The sequence below is a fragment of the Juglans regia genome, chromosome 12, assembly GCF_001411555.2.
Source record: "Juglans regia cultivar Chandler chromosome 12, Walnut 2.0, whole genome shotgun sequence".
NCBI lineage: Eukaryota > Viridiplantae > Streptophyta > Magnoliopsida > Fagales > Juglandaceae > Juglans > Juglans regia.
Window position 1 is genome coordinate 10,603,838 of NC_049912.1, and position 20,105 is coordinate 10,623,942.

The 20,105-nt window shown below is 34.2% G+C and overlaps 1 protein-coding gene across 2 annotated transcripts; it reads left to right on the top strand.

The window, feature by feature from the left end:
• The first annotated feature begins 105 nt into the window (after positions 1-105).
• On the top strand, positions 106-19,311 carry LOC109021842 (probable LRR receptor-like serine/threonine-protein kinase At1g07650). Of its 2 annotated transcripts, none has more exons than XM_035683608.1 (24): positions 106-289; positions 667-841; positions 3,240-3,323; positions 3,919-3,987; positions 4,077-4,148; positions 5,568-5,639; positions 5,739-5,810; positions 6,173-6,244; positions 6,317-6,388; positions 6,476-6,547; positions 6,627-6,698; positions 8,945-9,016; positions 9,102-9,167; positions 9,453-9,518; positions 9,598-9,633; positions 9,784-9,842; positions 10,635-11,017; positions 11,115-11,310; positions 11,853-11,993; positions 13,903-14,021; positions 17,330-17,540; positions 17,639-17,879; positions 18,211-18,361; positions 18,890-19,311. In XM_035683608.1, the coding sequence occupies exons 1-24, from the start codon at positions 172-174 to the stop codon at positions 19,259-19,261; spliced, it is 3,063 nt and encodes a 1,020-aa protein (XP_035539501.1). In that variant the 5' UTR covers positions 106-171; the 3' UTR covers positions 19,262-19,311. The 2 variants fall into 2 exon arrangements, with proteins under 2 accessions (XP_035539501.1, XP_035539502.1); XM_035683609.1 differs by having other exon boundaries at positions 3,252-3,323.
• Positions 19,312-20,105: the final 794 nt, after the last annotated feature.

Sequence of the window (20,105 nt, forward strand, 5' to 3'; positions counted from 1 at the left end):
CAATTTCTTGGAGTATTTTTGTCCTTTCTATACGGACTACATTCGGTCCTCGGTATTCTCGGGCAGCCATAGCCTGACACATTCATTAACTCGGTTACAGTATCTCTCCCTCTGCTTTAAATGCTGAGCTGAGACTGATATTCTCAGCTTCTACACAAATTCTTATTCCCAATGGGAGCTGTTTTTGCAATTCCAAAACTGCTTCTTGCACTCGTCGTCTTCTACACTACAATGTTATCATTTGCAACCATTGGATTGGCAGCCACCGCTAAACTTCACAGTGACGAAGGTATCAAAATCTGTCATCTTCTACACCCCTTTAGACTTGGAGACGAAGAAGAGAAAGCAGAAATTTCGTAATTCATTTGTTATTGTTGAATGAACTCAGTTCAGCTATTCCCAAATTGTTGCATTAGCCTCTACCAACTGATCTGGGTTACAATTAGTTAAGATTACAGCCTATGATTAATCATTTGTTTTGTCTGAAAAGATTATTGTTGCTTATGTTGAATGCTCATATACTGCCTCAATAAAGAAAGAATGCAGAAGATTGTTTCTTAAGAAAATCCATGATTATTCAAATGGGATTTTTTTTTTCTGCCTATATTTTCCCGGTAGCCAAACTGGTGACTTGATACTTCTTTGGGTTTGTTTTGTTTGGTGCAGTGGAGATACTGAAGAAGATAGGGAAGAAACTGGGGAAGAAAGATTGGGATTTTGGAATAGATCCCTGCAGTGGAGAAGGGAATTGGCAGAGATTGGGTGAAAGAAAAGGCTTTGAAAGCAATGTGACATGCGACTGTACCTTCAACGGCAATTCCTCTTGCCATGTCGTAAAGATGTACATACATCTCTGATTCTCTATTGCTTTTCCTCATTTTGTTCTCTCTGTCTCTCTCTCTCTGTGGTAATGTTTTCTCCAAGGCTTTTACGTGCTGATCTTTCTGTTATGATTAATTTTCTTTAGGGACTCTCTTAGCTGAGGCTGAGAGAGAGGGGGGGTGGGGGGGAAGAGACAATGACTGCAAAACCAAGGGAGTGTGTCGTATCAACTGTTGATTGGTAAAGCACATGGGTGAACTTATCTATATAGATAGGAGTGTAATGGTTTAGAATAATACTAGACCTACCTCCGGTATGTTTTTTTTATATGTTTTTTTTTAATTCCTTTTTTATATAGATTTTTTTAATATTTTTTAATATTTTTAAAAAATAAAAAAAATTTACAATATCATTAAAAAATAGTTCCTTAATCACAAAGTAAAATAAGGAACTATTTAACTTTATGATTAAGGAAGTGTTTTTTAATAATATTCTAAATTTATTTTATTTTTGTTAAATATTTAAGATTATTAAAAAAATTTCTATAAAAAATAACTGAAAAAAAACACATAAGAAAACAAATGCTAGAGCCAGCGGGAGCCAGCAGCGGTGGCTCTAGCAGTACTCAATGGTTTAATCTGATTTTGGACATATTTTAGAATTCAACTAATATATATCGGTTTTGAGATTTAAAGAACCGATACCGCACTGATTACAACCTTAAACCGATACTTTCGATCCAATTTTTTCAATATATTATGTAGTATATATTTTATAGTATATAATAATATAGTAATAATATATTATAGTATATTATAATATATATTATAATTATATTATAGACTATAGTAATATATTATAATATATAATATAATGATACATTATAGTATATTATAATATACAGTGCTATTGTATTAGTATAACTACTAGTACAATAGACTATAGTGATAATATATAGTTATTTATATAAGATTTTTAAATTTAATAATATATTAATTAGTAATTTATCATATAATACAAAATTATTTTATATATAATTTTTATAATTATATATAAAAATTATATATAATATAAAAAATCAAATATTTTATATAATATAAAAAATTAAAAATATATATATATTTTAACCGTCCGGTCCGGTATTAGGAAAAGAAAAAGGGGAACCGGGTCGATTTCAACCGGTTTTGAAAAAAATGAAATCAGTACTAGATTGGACTGAACTCGTACCAATCCGGTCCTTGTTTAACCTTTTTTTTTTTTTTTCACCCCTAATAAATCGGTTTTGGGTCGAGCAACTTTGGATGGGGATGTTGGGTTGGCCAAGAAATTCCACTAATGCTGTTGTGCTTAGGTCTCGCACAGAAGTTTCAATGAGCATGTTTGAACCTACTCATCAAACAATACTAAACTTTTCATGTTCTTTTATTTTATTTTATATTTGCTTTGATTTCTTTATTTTTTCTTTTTCATTTGTTCTAAATTCCTCTGACTAGGTAGTTTTCGACCATAGATGTTTGGTAAGGAAAAAAAAAATATTTTTTACAAATAACAATTTGGGAAAAAAATATATGTCTGAAACCAAATTATTAACGCATACAACCATATTATGATTATGCTCTTTTTTACCTATCAATTAAATCAATAATTAAAACTGTCTGTCCCTTGGTATATGCAAAGTATACGAGTTCTTTGTTTCTACTTGGGCCACTCTGCCAGCACATGGGGGTTCCTCCATTCTTACTCACTTTTTCTTATTTCTTAAGTTTGGATACAGAAACACTCTAAATCTATCTTATCTCATTATTACAATTTTTTTAAATTTTCATATAAAATATAATAAATAATTCAACTTTCTCAAATCCTAAAACAATAATAATATTAAAAAATAATATTATATCAATATTTTATTTAACTCATTTAAAACCATCTCATCTCATCTTACTATCCAAACGAGCTCACATGGTATCCAAAACTATCCATGTTAGAAGTTCTTTTTTTTTTTTTTTTTTTTTTTGGTGATTTTGGAAGCCACTCTGGCTTGAGTTTTTGACCATGGATGTTTGGAAAAGAAAAAACTATCCAAAACATGGCAAAAAAACTTCAGTCAGAGGATGTAAACCTGTAGTCCATACATCTGCCATTATCAGACATTCCTTTTAACTTGCTAATAGTATTATTTCTTCCTTTATTTTTTTCACTTTTTTACAATAATCCATACATCTGCCATTATTAGAAATGTGTCGAATCAAATCTACCAAAAAAACCTTTTTCCTGCTTTATTAATTAATATTCAAAACAAAATGTAAACCTATAAGTGAAAGATATTTTTAAGTATGCTTTATTTTCTGTACTTTCTGGATTCCAGATGTAGAATGGTTCTGTTGTTATGAATGCCATGTTCATCTAATTTGCTTTAGAGATATATGCAGAGCTATGAAGGCGCAAAATCTATCAAGTACTCTACCACCAGAGTTTTCCAAGCTTCCCTACCTCAAACAATTGTAAGCAAGAAAGCAGTACTCCTCTAATTTGAACTAAGTAACCATTTACAATTGTTTTATCTTTTTTAAGCTTCCATGTGTTCTATCATGTGAATTGTTGAGGAATAATCTCACTTTGCCTGTGGACAAAGTCTTGGGCATATTTATAAGGAATGAACAATCCTCTCTTGTTAAACCGGTTTTATGAGATGAGTTAGTTCCATAAATTTCTTCATGGTATCAGAGCCTGCCATAGGACGAATGGGGACCCATACTACTTATCCCGTCACAAGGATTAGGAAAAATACTGGCATGCACGTGAGGGAGGGTGTTGAAGAATAATCTCACATTGCTTGTGGACAAGGTTTTGGGCATGTTTATAAGAATGAGCATTCATCTCTTGTAGAACCGGTTTTATGACATGAGTTAGGCCCATGAATTTATTCACTGTTGAGGAATAATCTCACATTGCCCGTGGACAAGGTCTTGGGTATGTTTATAAGAAATGAGCAATCATCTCTTGTTGAACTGGTTTTATGAGATGAGTTAGGCCCATAAATTTCTTCATAAATAGTGAATCACCATTGGCTAATTCCAAGCACTTCATTTTGTACAGAGATCTCAGTCGAAACTACCTCACTGGTTCAATACCTCCCCAATGGGCTACCATGCACTTGGTCGAGCTGTAAGCACCCTCTCCCAGCTTTCAATCGGTTACCACTTAAGAAGAGTATCCTAGTTGGAAGTTACATGTTTTGTTAATTGTATACGCAGCTCTCTAATGGGGAACAGCTTGTCAGGTCCCTTCCCAACAGTTCTCACCTGGATCACCACCCTCAAAAACTTGTATGTTGGAATCATTCTTTGATTACTTTCATATTCACGATTTATTTTTGTCACAATTATTACGAGTTGATGCTGGTGATTAAGGTTAGACTTGCACCATTTTACAACAATAATGGAATCTGCTTATGATCATATGTGTTACAAAATTATCAAATTATCGTTTTATCAACTATGTTTTATAGAAAAAAGCAGTAGTATGTGATATTATGCAATTTCTTTGGGTAAGATTCTAGGAAGCTTCCTTTGTGTTGGTTAGTGCCCATCCCAGTTTTGGTAAGTTTTTCTTTTCCTATACTAGACCCAATTAGGCAAGTATCATCAACTTGCCTGTTGTACAAACCAGTACTTAAATCAATTAATTCTAAGAAAAGTGTTAGGTTTATGAAGAAACATACAAAATGAAACCTTACAAACTGAGGTGATTTGATATGATTTGTTAATCTACCCCAAAATAAAAAGAGCTTTATAATCTGATCTACCATATCAAGCCATGTCAATTTGTATAACAACTATTTGTAATTCTTTTTGTGCACCAAGCATTTATCTAATTCTAAACCTTCAAACAATGAAACAACAACTCAAATTTCGAAATTAATCTACCCAAAAAAAATAAAAAATTTAAAGACTCTAGATACTCGGATATGACTTTTGTAGAGTGATTTATTTTTTCAGCTGGGTTGGTTTGGAATGGGTCATGTCCAAAAGAATAGTTGACCTTTTTGTTTCGTGAAGAGGGCTACTTGCCTCGTGTGGTGTATTTGGAGGGAAAGAAACTAAAGTTATTTTGAGGATCATAAACAGACAATGGAGGAGCTCAAGACTTTCTTTCTGAATACTCTACTCAGCTCGACAGATTCTTTAGACTTCAATGGCTTAATTTACCAGTTTTTCTTGTAACTTATTCTCTTTCCAGATAGGTAATCACTTAATACATGTCTTCTGTATTTGGATTGCACCTTTCTACCTTTTAATGAAACTTTTATTAATGATAAAAAAAAATGATGCAATCACACAAGTCATTAAAATTAAGGTGTAACTGTTTTGGGTTTTGTGCACAGTAGACTTGGGTCTCTAAAACTGAATCACCTTCAATTTTTGTGACCTTTCTATGTCAGCTGTAATAAAGGCCTATCCAATCAATTTGTCAAGGCTAACGTGAAACAATCCATCAATCCATTTGCAATTTTTATAACATTTTATGATATTATATTAGAATTCTTTTCTGTGGGATTTAAAGTTTAAAAAAAAAAAGACTCGTAATGAAATTGAGCCACACAAGATTCATCTGCAGAACCTGTCAACCCACTCTATTTAAATGGGGGCTTTGCATAGCTACTTTAACTTTTCCAGCTCTATAAATGGCTTCAAAAAATATTCAGATGCATTTTCTAAATTATTAGAAATTTATTCATTTTACAGGAGCATTGAGGTAAACAGATTCTCAGGACCCATTCCACCCGAAATTGGAAAGTTGATCAATTTACAAAAACTGTAAATCTTTATCACCTTCTTCACTACATTAATCATTAAAATGGACCTTACTGATTCCCATAATGTAATACTTATGACTCCTTTATTATCTTTTTGCAGTATCCTGTCCTCAAATGCTTTTACAGGAGAACTGCCAATTGAGCTTGCCAAGTTAACCAACTTGACTGATATGTGAGTACTGAGCATCTTCATTAAATTCATGATATATTTCTTAACCCAGTATCATAATACCAGGCTGGACAAGACAAGTAAGCCATATATATGAACAACAAGTTCTTTCTAGCTGTGCATTAGAAACTTGTCATAGTGCCAAAGATATATAGAAAACAAATTATAACTATTAGCTTTTACTCAATACAAATCTTATTTTGATATTTCATGATTACTACCTACCATACAGTGTTAGTGGATGTTATAATTTGATTCAATTATTTCTTATGTTATTCCATTTGAAGCTTCGTATGTAGTGTGTGCCTGAAACAATGATGTTTGCCAGAGTGACTTCTTATGTTAGTTTCTATGATACGTTTTAGGAGGGTAAGCGACAATAATTTCTCTGGAAAGATACCTGATTTCATTGGTAATTGGACACAGATTAAGAAACTGTAAGTTTCCTACATGTAGCTTACTGCATCATAGTGTATGCTCCTATTGATCACAAACGCATTATCTGTCAGGCATATGGGGGGTTGCTTTCTCGAGGGGCCAATACCTTCAAGCATTTCTGCCTTAAGAAGCTTAAGTGATCTGTATGAATGTACTACAGCATCATATATTTCCTTGTTTTAAAAAAATTGAACATACGAGTAATTGTTTATGTTCTTTTATGATTTTAGGAGGATAACTGACTTAAAAGGTCAACGATCTACTTTCCCACCATTGAGTAATATGGAATCCATGAAGACGCTGTCAGTTGAATTCCCTATGTGATTTATTCTTCTCATACTCTGAAATTATACTTTTAGTAACTTCAATGTTGTGCTGCAGGATACTGAGGAAGTGCCAAATTTATGGAGAGATCCCTGGATATATTGGATATATGGAAAAACTTAAAATTTTGTGAGTAGTTCAAGAGATGGCTCTGAGGACCTTCTCAATTTTCCATGTTCTCTTGGGAAACCTCAATTAATAAAGAATTCATGGAGGATAGGTTGCTATATGATGTTAGAAGGTGATTATGAAAATGGTTTTGATCATCCACGTGATTCTCCCTGCACAATATTATTACAGTCATTGAGTAAGTCAGCCATAGTCAATTGTTATCAGTAGCTATTGTTATCAAGCCAGTAACTGATATCAATGGTTGCTGTCAACAAGTAGATAATCATTATTTGATTAGGTTAGGTTGTTTGACTTGGTTAGGAAAGAAGATATCAAATAAAAGTTTATCAGGATTTTCTTTAATCGAAAGCTATGAGGATGCTACCGACGTAGACATGGACAAAAGGAGCACCAAAACATCAAAAGGAAAAAGAGCAAGAAAGTCCTGAAAACTAGAAACAGAAGAATTCGGAAAATATCAAGTGAATCATGGAAAAGCTCCTCCATCACCCTTTTGCAATCTTGATGCGCCAATAACTTCTTCCCCTCCAAATGCACACATCATACATGACACAATCAAGTAACTTTTATCAATAATATAGGAAAAAAGAGCAACTCTTATCAATTGTTATTGTTAATATGGGAATTATTATTTGATTGAGCTATGTTATTTGATTTGGATTTGGACAGGAAATATCAAATAAAGTCTCATATGAAAATAGTACTATAGGTTTATTAGATTTAGTTTCTTATTTCATTCATATTTTTATAGGTAGTTTCTTATTGCATTCTTAGGAACGTAATGTTGCATATCAATAAATGTTTTTATCATTATTATTTAGAAATACAAAACTACTCTACCAAGGAGGCTAAAAACCTCAATGAATCCAAAAACTTTGTTTTCTCTATTGCTGAGAATCATAGTTAAGAATCCAACAATATTTAATATTGTTGGATTCTTAACAGAAAAATCTTGGACTGCCTCTCTTGGGAAAATTTTGACGTTCAATATTTAAGGAAGCGGGGTATTATAGGTATGGATTGGTGTTTCATGTGTAGAAAGAATGGGGAAACCGTGGATCATCTACTCTTGCATTGTGAGGTGGCAAGAGCTTTGTGGGATGGCATTTTTTGTAGAATCAGTTTGGCTTGAGTGATGCTTTGAGAGAGGTTGATCTTCTTGTGTGTTGGAATGGGCTCCATGGTTGTTCTCAAATGGATGTGGCTTGGAAGATGGTTCCTTTGTGTCTTATGTGGTGCATTTGGATGGAAAGGAATGAGCGGTGTTTTAATGACAAGGAGAGTACTTTGGAGCAATTCTGGAATTTCTTTGTGCACTCTTTCTTGTTTTGGTTTTCTGCTTTAGTGATTAACGGAGCTTCTATTCATGATTTTCTCTTGCCGCTTTCTGTTTTCTAGAATGTATTTAGGTGTTTTCTGCTGTATACTAACTGTGTACATGGGCTTTACCTATACAGTCATCTCTAATAAAATTACTTCTTACTTATCAGAAAAAAAAAGATAAATTTAAGTATTCAGTTGAAGAGTGTGTGGAAAGGCTGGAAACAATTTTGCTCATTGCATGGCATGCAGATTTTTAAAAAATCTAACAATGATAGCAGGCAGGAGGGACTTCTTTTCTAGTTTTATTCCAAGGAAAAAGAAGTACCCAAATGAAATCCCATGGACAAGCGAGAGTTTAGAGTCTTTAGACTATTTTAGTTTGCGAAAGCTTTACATAAATGTAAGTTAGTTATGATAAGCATATTCTGCCTGTATTTTCTTTTGGAAGTTATGCCCTTTTACATCATATGATGTAAACCCAACATTCTTTAGGTAGGTATTTTAGATGCTTCTTTATCCACTAGTTTTGTCTCATAACTAATTTCTAACATTTCATGATTATTATTATTTGTTTTTTTCCCCGGAAGAGGTGGAGAAGTGAAACTACAATGAATTTTTCAGACCAGTCTCAAACAAGAATTACAGTATCTTTCTAATTGAAAAATGCTTTCCTCTTGTGATACCTAGAATATGACATAGTATGGATCTTAAAGTTCTTCTATCATTCACATGAAACTTATATGACAGAAGGTTATAAGATTTTCTTTTGTTGGTGAAGTTTGCACAATTACACAATTGCATAATTGTTGTAGTTAACATTCCCGCACTCCATTATTCATGACTTATTCACATGTATATATAAGGATTTGATATTTCTTTTTTTGGTAGAAACTAATATCCACTTTCCTTTATTAATATAGAGACCTCAGCTTTAACGACTTAACTGGTGAAATTCCAATGACCTTTGTCCAACTTGCTGATGTAGATCTCATGTATGTGAATTCCCAATTAACAAAATTTTCTGTTTACAACCTTGGTAATGCTATCATTTAAGATATGCATGTTGCTTTGTCCTAGCTATTTGACAGGAAACAGGCTCACTGGAAGCATACCCGGATGGCTCCTAGGAAGAAACAAGAATGCGTATGTAATTCCTTGACTCTTTTTCTCACATTACCATCTCCCCTTTGTAAGCCTTTAATAGAAACAAAGATACATTTTGATAATTGTTTGGTTCCACTTGGATCTGGTTGCATTTGGAGCACCATGCTATATTTATTGAAAAGTATGATGCACCATGCAAAACTTATAATACGACTTTCTTTATGAACTTTGATCCTCTGATTCTAACTTTAAGAAACACAAAGCTTGCAGCAGCTACATATGAAAAAATAGGATTATTTTCTCATTTCTTGATATTTGATATAGGGATGTCTCTTACAATAACTTCACTTGGGAGAGCTCGAGTCCTGCAGAATGTCCACGTGGGAGTGTGTGAGTATTTTCTTCTCTTATGTTTTATTTTGCCATCAACAATGTATAGTGACAACAACTATTTGATTCGATTTTGCAGAAACTTAGTGGAGAGCTACTCGGCAGAAGATAAATTGTAAGATTTTGTTCTTGTGTAATAATATAATCTATTATTAACTGTAAGAGGTTAAACAATTGTCAATGGTTGCAGTTTTGGAATAATAGCTTCAGATTGACGTGTTTGTATTTAAGATATAAGCTCAAACATCTCTTCCATCTGTTGTAGAAGTAGAATTCATCCATGCCTAAAAAGGAATTTCCCATGTCCAGCTGCGAATAATGAGCGTAAGTTTCTCGATCTAGAACTGAATTCCTTTTTTTGGGGCAATTTTTGTAACATTAATTTTATGGATCCACACCTACATAAATGAATTTAGTAAATAAATCCTCAACTACCCCCTCCCCCACCCACCCCCAAAGAAAAAGGAAGGAAAATTAGGATTTTAGGGTGCCTACTTGGGAAGGGCCTGGTGGAACAATTAAAAATGTAACTATTTGAAATAAACCTGTACTTAATATTGTTTTATGCCAAGTTGTTCCTTCTTCTTAGATAACGTATACAGCAAGAAAGAGGTAACTATTGTTCAGTGAAATATTTCTTGCAAGGTTGGAGAGCAGTATAGAGGCGCAATTCTCAGTAAAGAAAGAAAGAAGTATATATTGCATCCCATTTGCTCATTATAACTTACAACTACATAAAAGATTCAGATTTCAATTTTTAGATTTTGTGGGATTTTATTATCAGTGATGTGAATGGAGTAAATTGCTTCAATCCTTGGAGTAAGCTTGAAATAGGTAACTTGAACTTTTTGTTATACTATGCAGAATATAAGTAACAATGCGTCTATTCCCTAGGAAAGAAAAAGAACGAAAAAAAGATAATATTAGCCATCAGGTATAGGGTGAGTCAATTCAATAAATAATTTAGAAAGACTCATCTTTTGTACCTGAAGATGGCGATGCACAATGAATATGATTTACTGAGTCCTGAGGTAAGCCTATCTTTCAATGTGTACTGCTATGATGTTTGGAAAGATACTATTTGAACATTTCCCCTAATTATCCAAACTTAAATAGGTCATTACTTGTTGCACATTAATTGCGGTGGTAAGGAAGCCAGTGTCAATGGCACCAAATATGAAGCAGATAGAGAACAAAGAGGTGCTTCGATGTTTTACTTGGGTCAGAACTGGGCTTTCAGCAGCACCGGTAACTTCATGGACAATGATGTAGAAGCAGATATCTACATTGAAACCAACACCTCTGCATTTTCCAATATATCTGTTCCTGATTCAGAACTCTACACAACAGCACGTGCTTCTCCCCTCTCTCTGACATACTACGGACTCTGTCTCATGAATGGGAACTACACTGTTAAACTTCACTTTGCAGAGATTATTTTCACAAATGATAGATCATTTAATAGCCTTGGGAAACGCATATTTAATGTCTACATGCAGGTAAGAAAACTTCAATATGCACCAACTGAGAAAGAAACTTTCTCCAGTCCAGATTGTAAACAAATGAGTACAATCTTTACTATATGTTTTGATACAGGACAAGTTGGTATTGGAAAATTTCAATATAGAAGATGAGGCAGGTGGAGCTGGTAAGCCACTTATAAAGTCATTTACTGCGGCTGTCACGAGCGGTACATTAAAGATACACTTTTACTGGGCTGGAAAAGGGACAACAGGCATCCCTGATAGAGGAGAGTATGGTCCTCTCATATCAGCTATATCAGTAGATCCTAGTAAGTAATTATAAGCTCGAAATTCTTCAAGGTACATTTCTATATTGCCTGTTACTTAAACAGCACAATTCTGAGAGTGAGAATGTGAGAGAGGTTGTTGTGATGCTTTTAAAAATGCTTCTGCCTAAGGATTTTGTTTCAAAAATTGTAGCAAAGGTAATAGTTTACCTCCTAAAAGTTCCTTACTGAGTTACAAATAAATGGATGTTGTTCCATATGCATTGCATGCAAGGAAGCAAAAAAAGGTTGTTTGCTAACCTTACTACAAAGCAAAATATGTTAAAATAGGATGAAAAGAATTAGTTATAGAAAGGTCAAAAGTAAAATTCTTTGATGACATAAAAATGATGCTAAATTGGAAAAAAAGAAGTTCGAATTTGAACAATTCAGCTGTTATCAAATGAATATTGATTTGTAACCAGAAGTAAAGCCCAATGAGTTTGGGATTTGCTTATAAGACTAGGTCATTTCATGCGTTTAACTGGATTGAGTTTTTTTTTTTCCTTTCATTTTGTTGACTTGAAATAATTCCTGTCTTCCAGATTTTGAACCTCCATCAGATGGTGACAACAAAGATCATTTGATAATAGTGGTTGTGGCTGCAGTAGTACTTCTCGGTCTTCTCGCCCTATGTGTAATGTGGAGGAAAGGCTGGATGGGAGACAATGGCTCTGCAAACAAAGGTATGAAACATTTTTTCTATCCTTAGTGAGATCTTTGTTTATTAGCATCTCTAAATCAAAATTGCACCCCACGTAGTCAGAGTGTAATTCACTCACCATTTAGTGCATCACATCACAGTTTCACCATCTCCAGTTTCAAATGGGTCAAATGGAATTTACTTCAGCCACATTGACACATCAGCTTCCAATATTCCCCTTAGGCTTCTGTAAATCATGTTGGTTTTTCAACTTAGAAATGATTAAAATATTTGATATAAAGTAAAAATAATGTAAACCATTACCTTTGTTCAATGTATCGGTTCGATTGTCTAGATTTAAATGAAAATGTGTCTTGGTACTTGAACCAATGTATGCCTCTTGGGGATATGAGCCTTAACCGTTTCCCAACCAAACAATGGGTTGTGTCCTTTGGTGAATTAGAAACATTTTCAATGTATTCTCTAATTCTTGAGAAGTTGTGACTTCTCAAAAGTGTGACTTCGTTTAAGTTGTGATTTTTTATAAGTACCATTTCATTTATGTGATGTGACTCTTCATATGTACCATTTCATTTAAATAAGTTGTGACTTTTCATAAGTACCATTTCATTTAGGTGATGTGACTCTTCACATGTACCATTTTATTTAAGTGATGTGACTCTTCAAATGTACCATTTCATTTAAATAAGTTGTGACTTTTCACAAGTACCCTTTCATTCTCTATAAATAGGGAACCCCACCCACAAATTCATTAACTCCAAATTCTCTACAAAACTTAGATAAACACTTCTCCTTCTCTTTGTCTTTCTTTCTTTGGGCTTTGGCTATTTTATATCGGGTTCGAGGATCTCCTTTTGTGTGCACCGAGGAGGAGATTAACGGGAACCGACGTTGTTGTATCTTGGGAGTAGACTGTCAAGAAGCCTAGTGCATGTTTAATATTGGAGGCGGCGAAATCTACTTTAAGGAAAGCATCTATCATAACGTGCCTCAACATCGGATTCTCTTTCTAATTTATTATTATTATTCTACATATTCTCTAGTTTACAAAGCATGTCAGAATATATTCCCAACAAATCATACCGACTAGCACAACCAGGTCAAGCATAAGGCAGTCCACATTCGCTTGACTGTAAACAGTCCTTAAAAATCTGTCATTAACATATCATTTGAGTGCATTTAGTTGCACTAAAAGATTAAAAAATAAATATTTTTATGTCTTTCCTGCATATGCAGGCAGTCTTAAAATTTCACCAACAATTTTCATTATCATGATTTTTTGAGAAAAGTGAGATCACTTACTTGCACAGTGTATGTTAAATTCATGAGAAAAAGCTATTAGCTTAGTTTTGACTTGTGTATATGATATAATGTGTCCATATGGCATATTCCACATATGGTCATGAAATTTCAAATTCATCTTTTTTTTTTTCTTTTCCTTTTGAAGCAACATTCAATGCAAGTTCGCCATCTCCTTGAATCATACTAGCAGAACCAGGTCAAGCACAAGACAGTCCCGACTAGCATGACTTCAGACAATCTTTACAAATCCATGTTTAAACGTATCGCTTTGACTATAATAAGTTGCCTTAAAGATCAAAATTAAAGTGTTTTTTTCCTGCATATGAAAATTGTCTTAGAATATTAGTCACAATTGTCGTTCCCATCATTTTTCTAGAAAACTGGGTTGATTTACTTTGTCATGGGTTTTATGTTAACTTTGAGAGCGAAAAAAAGTCTAACAGCATAGTCTCTCTACTTGGATATCTACTATGAGGTGTCCATATTCCATGGGTGCCCTTGAAAGTTCAAACTTGTCACGTGTTTCTCTTTTTCCCTTTTCAACACAGATAATTAATTAGCAAAAGAATATAACAAAACAGATTATGGTATCTTCTCTCTATTGACATTCAATACTGTATTCTGGACAGAGCTTAGAGGTATTGACCTGCAAACAGGATTATTTACATTACGACAGATCAGAGCTGCCACCGAGAACTTCAATCCAGCAAACAAACTTGGGGAAGGTGGTTTCGGGTCAGTTTACAAGGTAATTTCATGATTCTCTTGTATGAGATCCATTCTATTGCAACTACGTATATGTATATGAATGACTTCAAATATTTATACAATGGACAATTGTAAACTTTTTTGTAACACCCTTATTCCTCTAGGGTCTAAGAATATACTAGTTTTAGAAAAATATGAGGGTTGGAATGCTACACACCTTTAAAAAATTTTCTTAAGATCCAAGTATAAAAGATTCCAAAACTAACTTTAAAAAATTTTCTTAAGATCCAAGTATAAAAGATTCCAAAACTAAAAAAAAAAAAAAAATCTTGTGCTAATAACTTATTAATAAATGAAAACATGAACTAAGATTTTCCATAAATAACCAGGACTCATAAATCTTCTCCCTGAACCAAGTCCTCTCCTGCAACATTTTCCTCACATTGATTATTACCTGGGACATTCACACAATTAAAACAAAAATGAGTAGAATACTTAGTTAGGAACTATCTCATACAGTAACCATATATGGAAATAGGTTTTCCATCATGAAATAACATAGTCACATTATGTGACAGCATTGCTTTAAATTGAATATGGCCTGTACACATCGTTACCCCAGTGCCATCTAGAAGTGGAGAAGAATTGGAATAGTATTTCTTATTTTCTAAAATAAGGTACAATCCGTATGTCTTATAGACTACAAGGATAAGCCAGAAGGAAAGAATAATAAAGGAAAGAATAACAAAAGGTAAGAACAACAATTGCTAACAAATCTCCTAGAATATCTCCTAAGAATATTTACATAATCACAGAAATTTCTCCTATAATCCAGGGAGAGTTGACTGGATAAATTTGGAAACTCTCCAACAGTTAGGGATAGGAATCTATGTGACATTGGCTCTTTTCAGAGCTAATGGGTAAGAAACTAGCCTTCCACAAGAATGACCATCACTAGGTGCACTGCTAGTGATGCATTCGAGCATTGCAATCTGTCCTTCAATTCTGGCACCATTTCCTCTGTCATGGGCCATGGCCCTTTTTATTAAAACATTTACCTCATGCAGTCAATTATTAACTGTCTGCTTCGTTTGTATTATTTTCCTTTACATTATGCTCTTCCTTTCCTTGTCTTTCATTCATTTAATACATAGTGATACTATATATATGCATAGGTAACCTGAAACATCCATTTCATTCAAATTTTGCATCATAATAATAAGAAGAGGGTACATGTAAAATGGGTTACCAAAGAATAGGCTTATACAGATATCATTTAAAACACATACATGTAGTCTGGTTTTGCAAAATAACATCTTTTTTACATAAACAGTAATAAGGGTATGATCACAATTACTTACCTCAAACTTTATGCAAATACTCACTTTACGCAGTTAACCACTCGTGCATCAATAGGCACCTATATATAAGCACACCGCTGCATTAAAATCTACTCAAGTGCATAATCAATTTAAATCTAGAGCCTTGCCAAGTGAGCCTACTCATGATCTCTCAACCATTTATTTAACCTAATCATGTCCTCCTATAGAACCTTTAACATAAGCCTTGCATATCATAGAACTACTCCTTTAAGATCAATCACGCTATTATATGCAACTTCTAACGCAACTTAGTATACCAACTTGTGTCATGTGGCTATTAACCCTTAATGACTCCTTAAAAATTCATGACCTAACATCATGACTCCATTATATCCATATTAATCATCCTTCTATAACAATCGTGTCACCTCACAAAACCTTTACACTACCTATTTTGCTTGAAATAGCAACAAGATCGTGAAACCTAACTTATAAGCATTTACCTGTGACCATCAATTGGATCCTCGTGTATTTAAACTAACCATTAAAGCCTATCTTGTTTTCTTAAACAAGTTATTCCTTCAATTCATACCTGAAGCATATGCTAATCCACTCAAATGGCAGCAATCCTAGGTTCACTTAGTACATCCCCAATGTACTATTTACCTTCTAATATCAATACACCCAATTTGTCTCCTCCTATCACATATGCGGTCCATAATCTTATATAATTTAATGATTGCATAGAAACACTTAAAACATATAAATTCCTATTGCTATTACCTCGATGCATCTGCCCATGTTCAATCCTAGTGAGTCACATATGTTGCAATCAACCTAACAGAACATCTATACTTAACACGTGGCCCATATTGTATACCTATTCATACCTTAATCTACTGCTAACCCATGTGCTCTATCTATGGAGCTGGGAAGAGAGTAACCTAAAATAGAAGCTTGGGTTCAGTGGCTGGCTTGTGCACGGTGCAGCTTGGTTGAGTTGGCTTTAACTATGGTGCAAGAGCATGTATGTGGCAGGGAAGATTTAGAGCAGTAGGGCTTTTGTTAATGGGCAGAAAATAGAGAGGGTGGGCATGTAGGTCATGTTTTTAAAGAGAAGCAATTGGTATCATACATGGAGAAGAAGATGTGTATGGAGGTTCTTGGGTGAGGGTGACTTTTAGCTACCATGGGTTTTGTGTATTTGGAGTAGGTATAGGTTTTGTGCATGAAGATAGAATTAAGGCTATGCAGGCAGGATTCAGGTATGGTATATGTGGGCTGAATTTCATGGGCTAGTTGTGGGCTTTGGCAAAGAAAATCCATGGGTTTGCCTACCATTTCATGGGCCGGGCCTCCTTATAGGTCCTAATGAGCCAGCGTCTATTCCTTTGAAATCTAAGTCCACCATTCAAGGTCCAATCCTATTTACACACTAATTATTTTTCAAACAATAGACACGGGCTTAAAGGCCTAAGTTCATATCCTTAACCTAACCACCTTATAAAAATAGAAACCCTAATTTTAGAGAAACCCTAGATTTCCTAAAATGAAAACTGCACAAAAACTCAGGGTGTTACATCTTTAACTTGTTTTCTGTCTCAATTTCCAAAACCAAAATTTATGTCAAACTGTACGACTAGGGGATTGTAGCTACAAATGCCTAATAAATACTTTACTTGTTCCAGCACTCTAGTGTTATAAAATTTCAACCTTTGTAGCTACAGTCATTGTCCAACTTCAACTTTTGAAAGATTTGAAGGAGATCTGTTTATTAGAGCTACTCCATCTCCAAAGGAATTTAGAAGTGCTTTTCACAATGATTTATTGGCTCCAATTAAACACTGATGATTTCATGACGTTAAAAGCTAATAGGCATCAGGGCTCAAAAGCTGTAAAATATCATTGTAAAAGGAGTAGATATGGACTTATGATACTCTAGTGTTATGAAATTTCGGAAGCTAATTTCCATGGTTATCATTTGTTAATGCTAAGTCTAATATCAGGTCTCTTCTTTCTGATATAGGGTGTGTTATCAGATGGCACTGTAATTGCAGTGAAGCAACTCTCCTCAAAATCTAAGCAAGGAAATCGAGAATTTGTGAATGAAATTGGAATGATATCTGCACTACAACATCCAAATCTAGTGAAGTTGTATGGATGCTGCATTGAAGGAAACCAGTTATTGCTGATTTATGAGTACATGGAAAATAATTGTCTATCTCGCGCACTTTTTGGTGAGCACTTTCTACCATCTACGACATTATGTCGCATACAATACAGCTTTTAGTCATAAAAGGCTCAGAAAATTTAATTTAACTTATATTTTAACCAGGAAAGGACACAATACGCAGATTGAAACTGGACTGGCCTACCAGGCAGAAAATTTGCATAGGTATTGCTAGAGGTTTGGCCTACCTACATGAGGAGTCGAGGTTAAAAATTGTTCATAGGGATATAAAGACAAGCAATGTGTTGCTTGATGAAGATTACAATGCTAAAATTTCTGATTTTGGTTTGGCAAAGCTAACTGAAGATGACAAAACCCACATCAGTACCAGGGTTGCAGGAACTATGTAAGTGCTTTAATAAGAGTATAGAGGTTAACATTCTTCTTTTTCAGAGCAACACCGCAAACTTGTAAGAAGTTATTTACTCATCTGTACTTGTCAGGGATAATAAAAGAGATGCTATCATCTAAGCAGACACAGACTATTCATGGTTTCCTTCAATTGCTTGGTCATAATTGAAGAGAATTTCTTGGTTGCATGTACTTATAGCTTCCAATCCCCACAATACATCGCCCTTGAACATCTTTGCCCTCAAACTTGATACCATAAATGTCATAGTTTAAGATTCAACCTACTTGTTTTGCATAATAATTGTTTGTGTTGTTTGATTATGCAGTGGTTATATGGCTCCCGAATATGCAATGCGTGGTTACTTGACCAATAAAGTAGATGTTTATAGCTTTGGAGTTGTTGCATTAGAAATTGCCAGCGGAAAGAGCAACACAAATTATCGTCCAAAGGAAGAATTTGTTTACCTTCTGGATTGGGTAATTCAAATTGCTTAGAATTTCTTTCCTTTTTGTTCTTTGAAGGTGTGTTATTTAGTTGAAGTTTTCACCCATCTAAACATTCAAACCATCATCGGTGTTGCAAATACGTCAAAGTAATATATATACACATATATTCTTTTAAAAGAATACCCTGCCTGATCTTACCACGCATTGTCAAATAATTAGCTAATTATCCAATAAATTAGCTAATATTACAAATGATTCTAAAGTTTCTGATAACTCTTACATTAATGATTCACAAATCTTTCGATTAATTACATTCTTTATAGGTTATAATATTGATATAGTTTATTCTCGGTGTGCGTCTCTCTCCCTCCTTTCTAATCATTGAATTTTGGCTGCTTGATTTCATTGTTATTGTCTGCTTACTTATTATTATGCCAGGTTGTTTTAATTCTTAAATTCCAAAAGATGCCCTAACACGGTATGATGTCCTTATGTTGAATTAGTAACAATTTTCTGAGGGTAACCTTTTTTTTTCGGTTGATTGGGGGTTTCTTCTAGGCCTATGTTCTGCAAGAGAGAGGCAGTTTATTGGAGTTGGTTGATCCAGAGTTGGGATTAGAATATTCATCAGAGGAGGCCGTAGTGATGCTAAATGTGGCTCTCTTGTGCACCAATGCATCCCCAACTCTTAGGCCTACAATGTCCCAAGTTGTGAGCATGCTTGAAGGAGCAACTACCGTTGAAGACTTGCGTTCTGATCCAGCCGTTAATTCCAAATATAAGACAGTAAGGGATAACTTCTGGCAGAATCCAAGCAGCACCCATAGCATGAGTATTGATGGTCTATGTACCAATTCCTCTTGTTCATATATTGAATTAGGAGAGACGGGTGATCTTTTAAGAGCTAGTTCAATTAAATCGGATGAGTAACATTTGTATCATAATAGCACTTGATTATAAAGAAACTAGGTGATTTTTAATGACCATCTTCCACAGATGGGGGTGTCTGATCAAAATACGTTATATAGGCTATATATCTTGGTAGCACTTCGAATATTTGAGGCACGAGTAACATATTTAAACCATGGCAAAGCCTTGATATTAAGAAGAACACTATAATTTGTAGTGACAGATTTATGTAATTTTGCTTGCTTTTGTTAGAAGTAGATATTTCCACGTATGCAAGTCACCTACAATTGAAACTTGTTTTGTATAAGTAGTTCAATTTATTTGATATCCTGACAACTTGGGTGGTGTAGATGTAGCGGTAGAATGAGTATACAGAGGTAGCTTATATCTTTTGAAAAAATGGGACACTGCAAGGTATTTGTATCAGTCTAGGAGATCTATCCATTTCATACTTGCCATTTGCTAATAACCTAATTATTTTTTAAAGAACTATCACAGGGGGAGCTCATGCCATTTCAATTTTTCTGAATAAGTAGATGGCCTGCTTGGGGCAAAAAGTGCATCTTGAAGAATCTAGGCTGAATTTCAGTCCCAGTACTCATAGCTCCACCATTCAATCCATCAAACAGATATTGCTATTCGAAGTAACTCCACCAAAAATTCTATACCTAGAACTTCCAATCTTAATGGGTGGGTTGAAACAAAAGACATTTTTATAGTAGCATGCAAGAGCGTCCAAAAAATGGGCGGGTTTAAAATAAAACAAATGCTCGATATATGCTTTGATTAAACTGCTCGATTGTAAAAGTAGAAATTTGCTTATGAAATCAAACAACCCATTAAGCTCAGCTCGATTGAGTTAAGG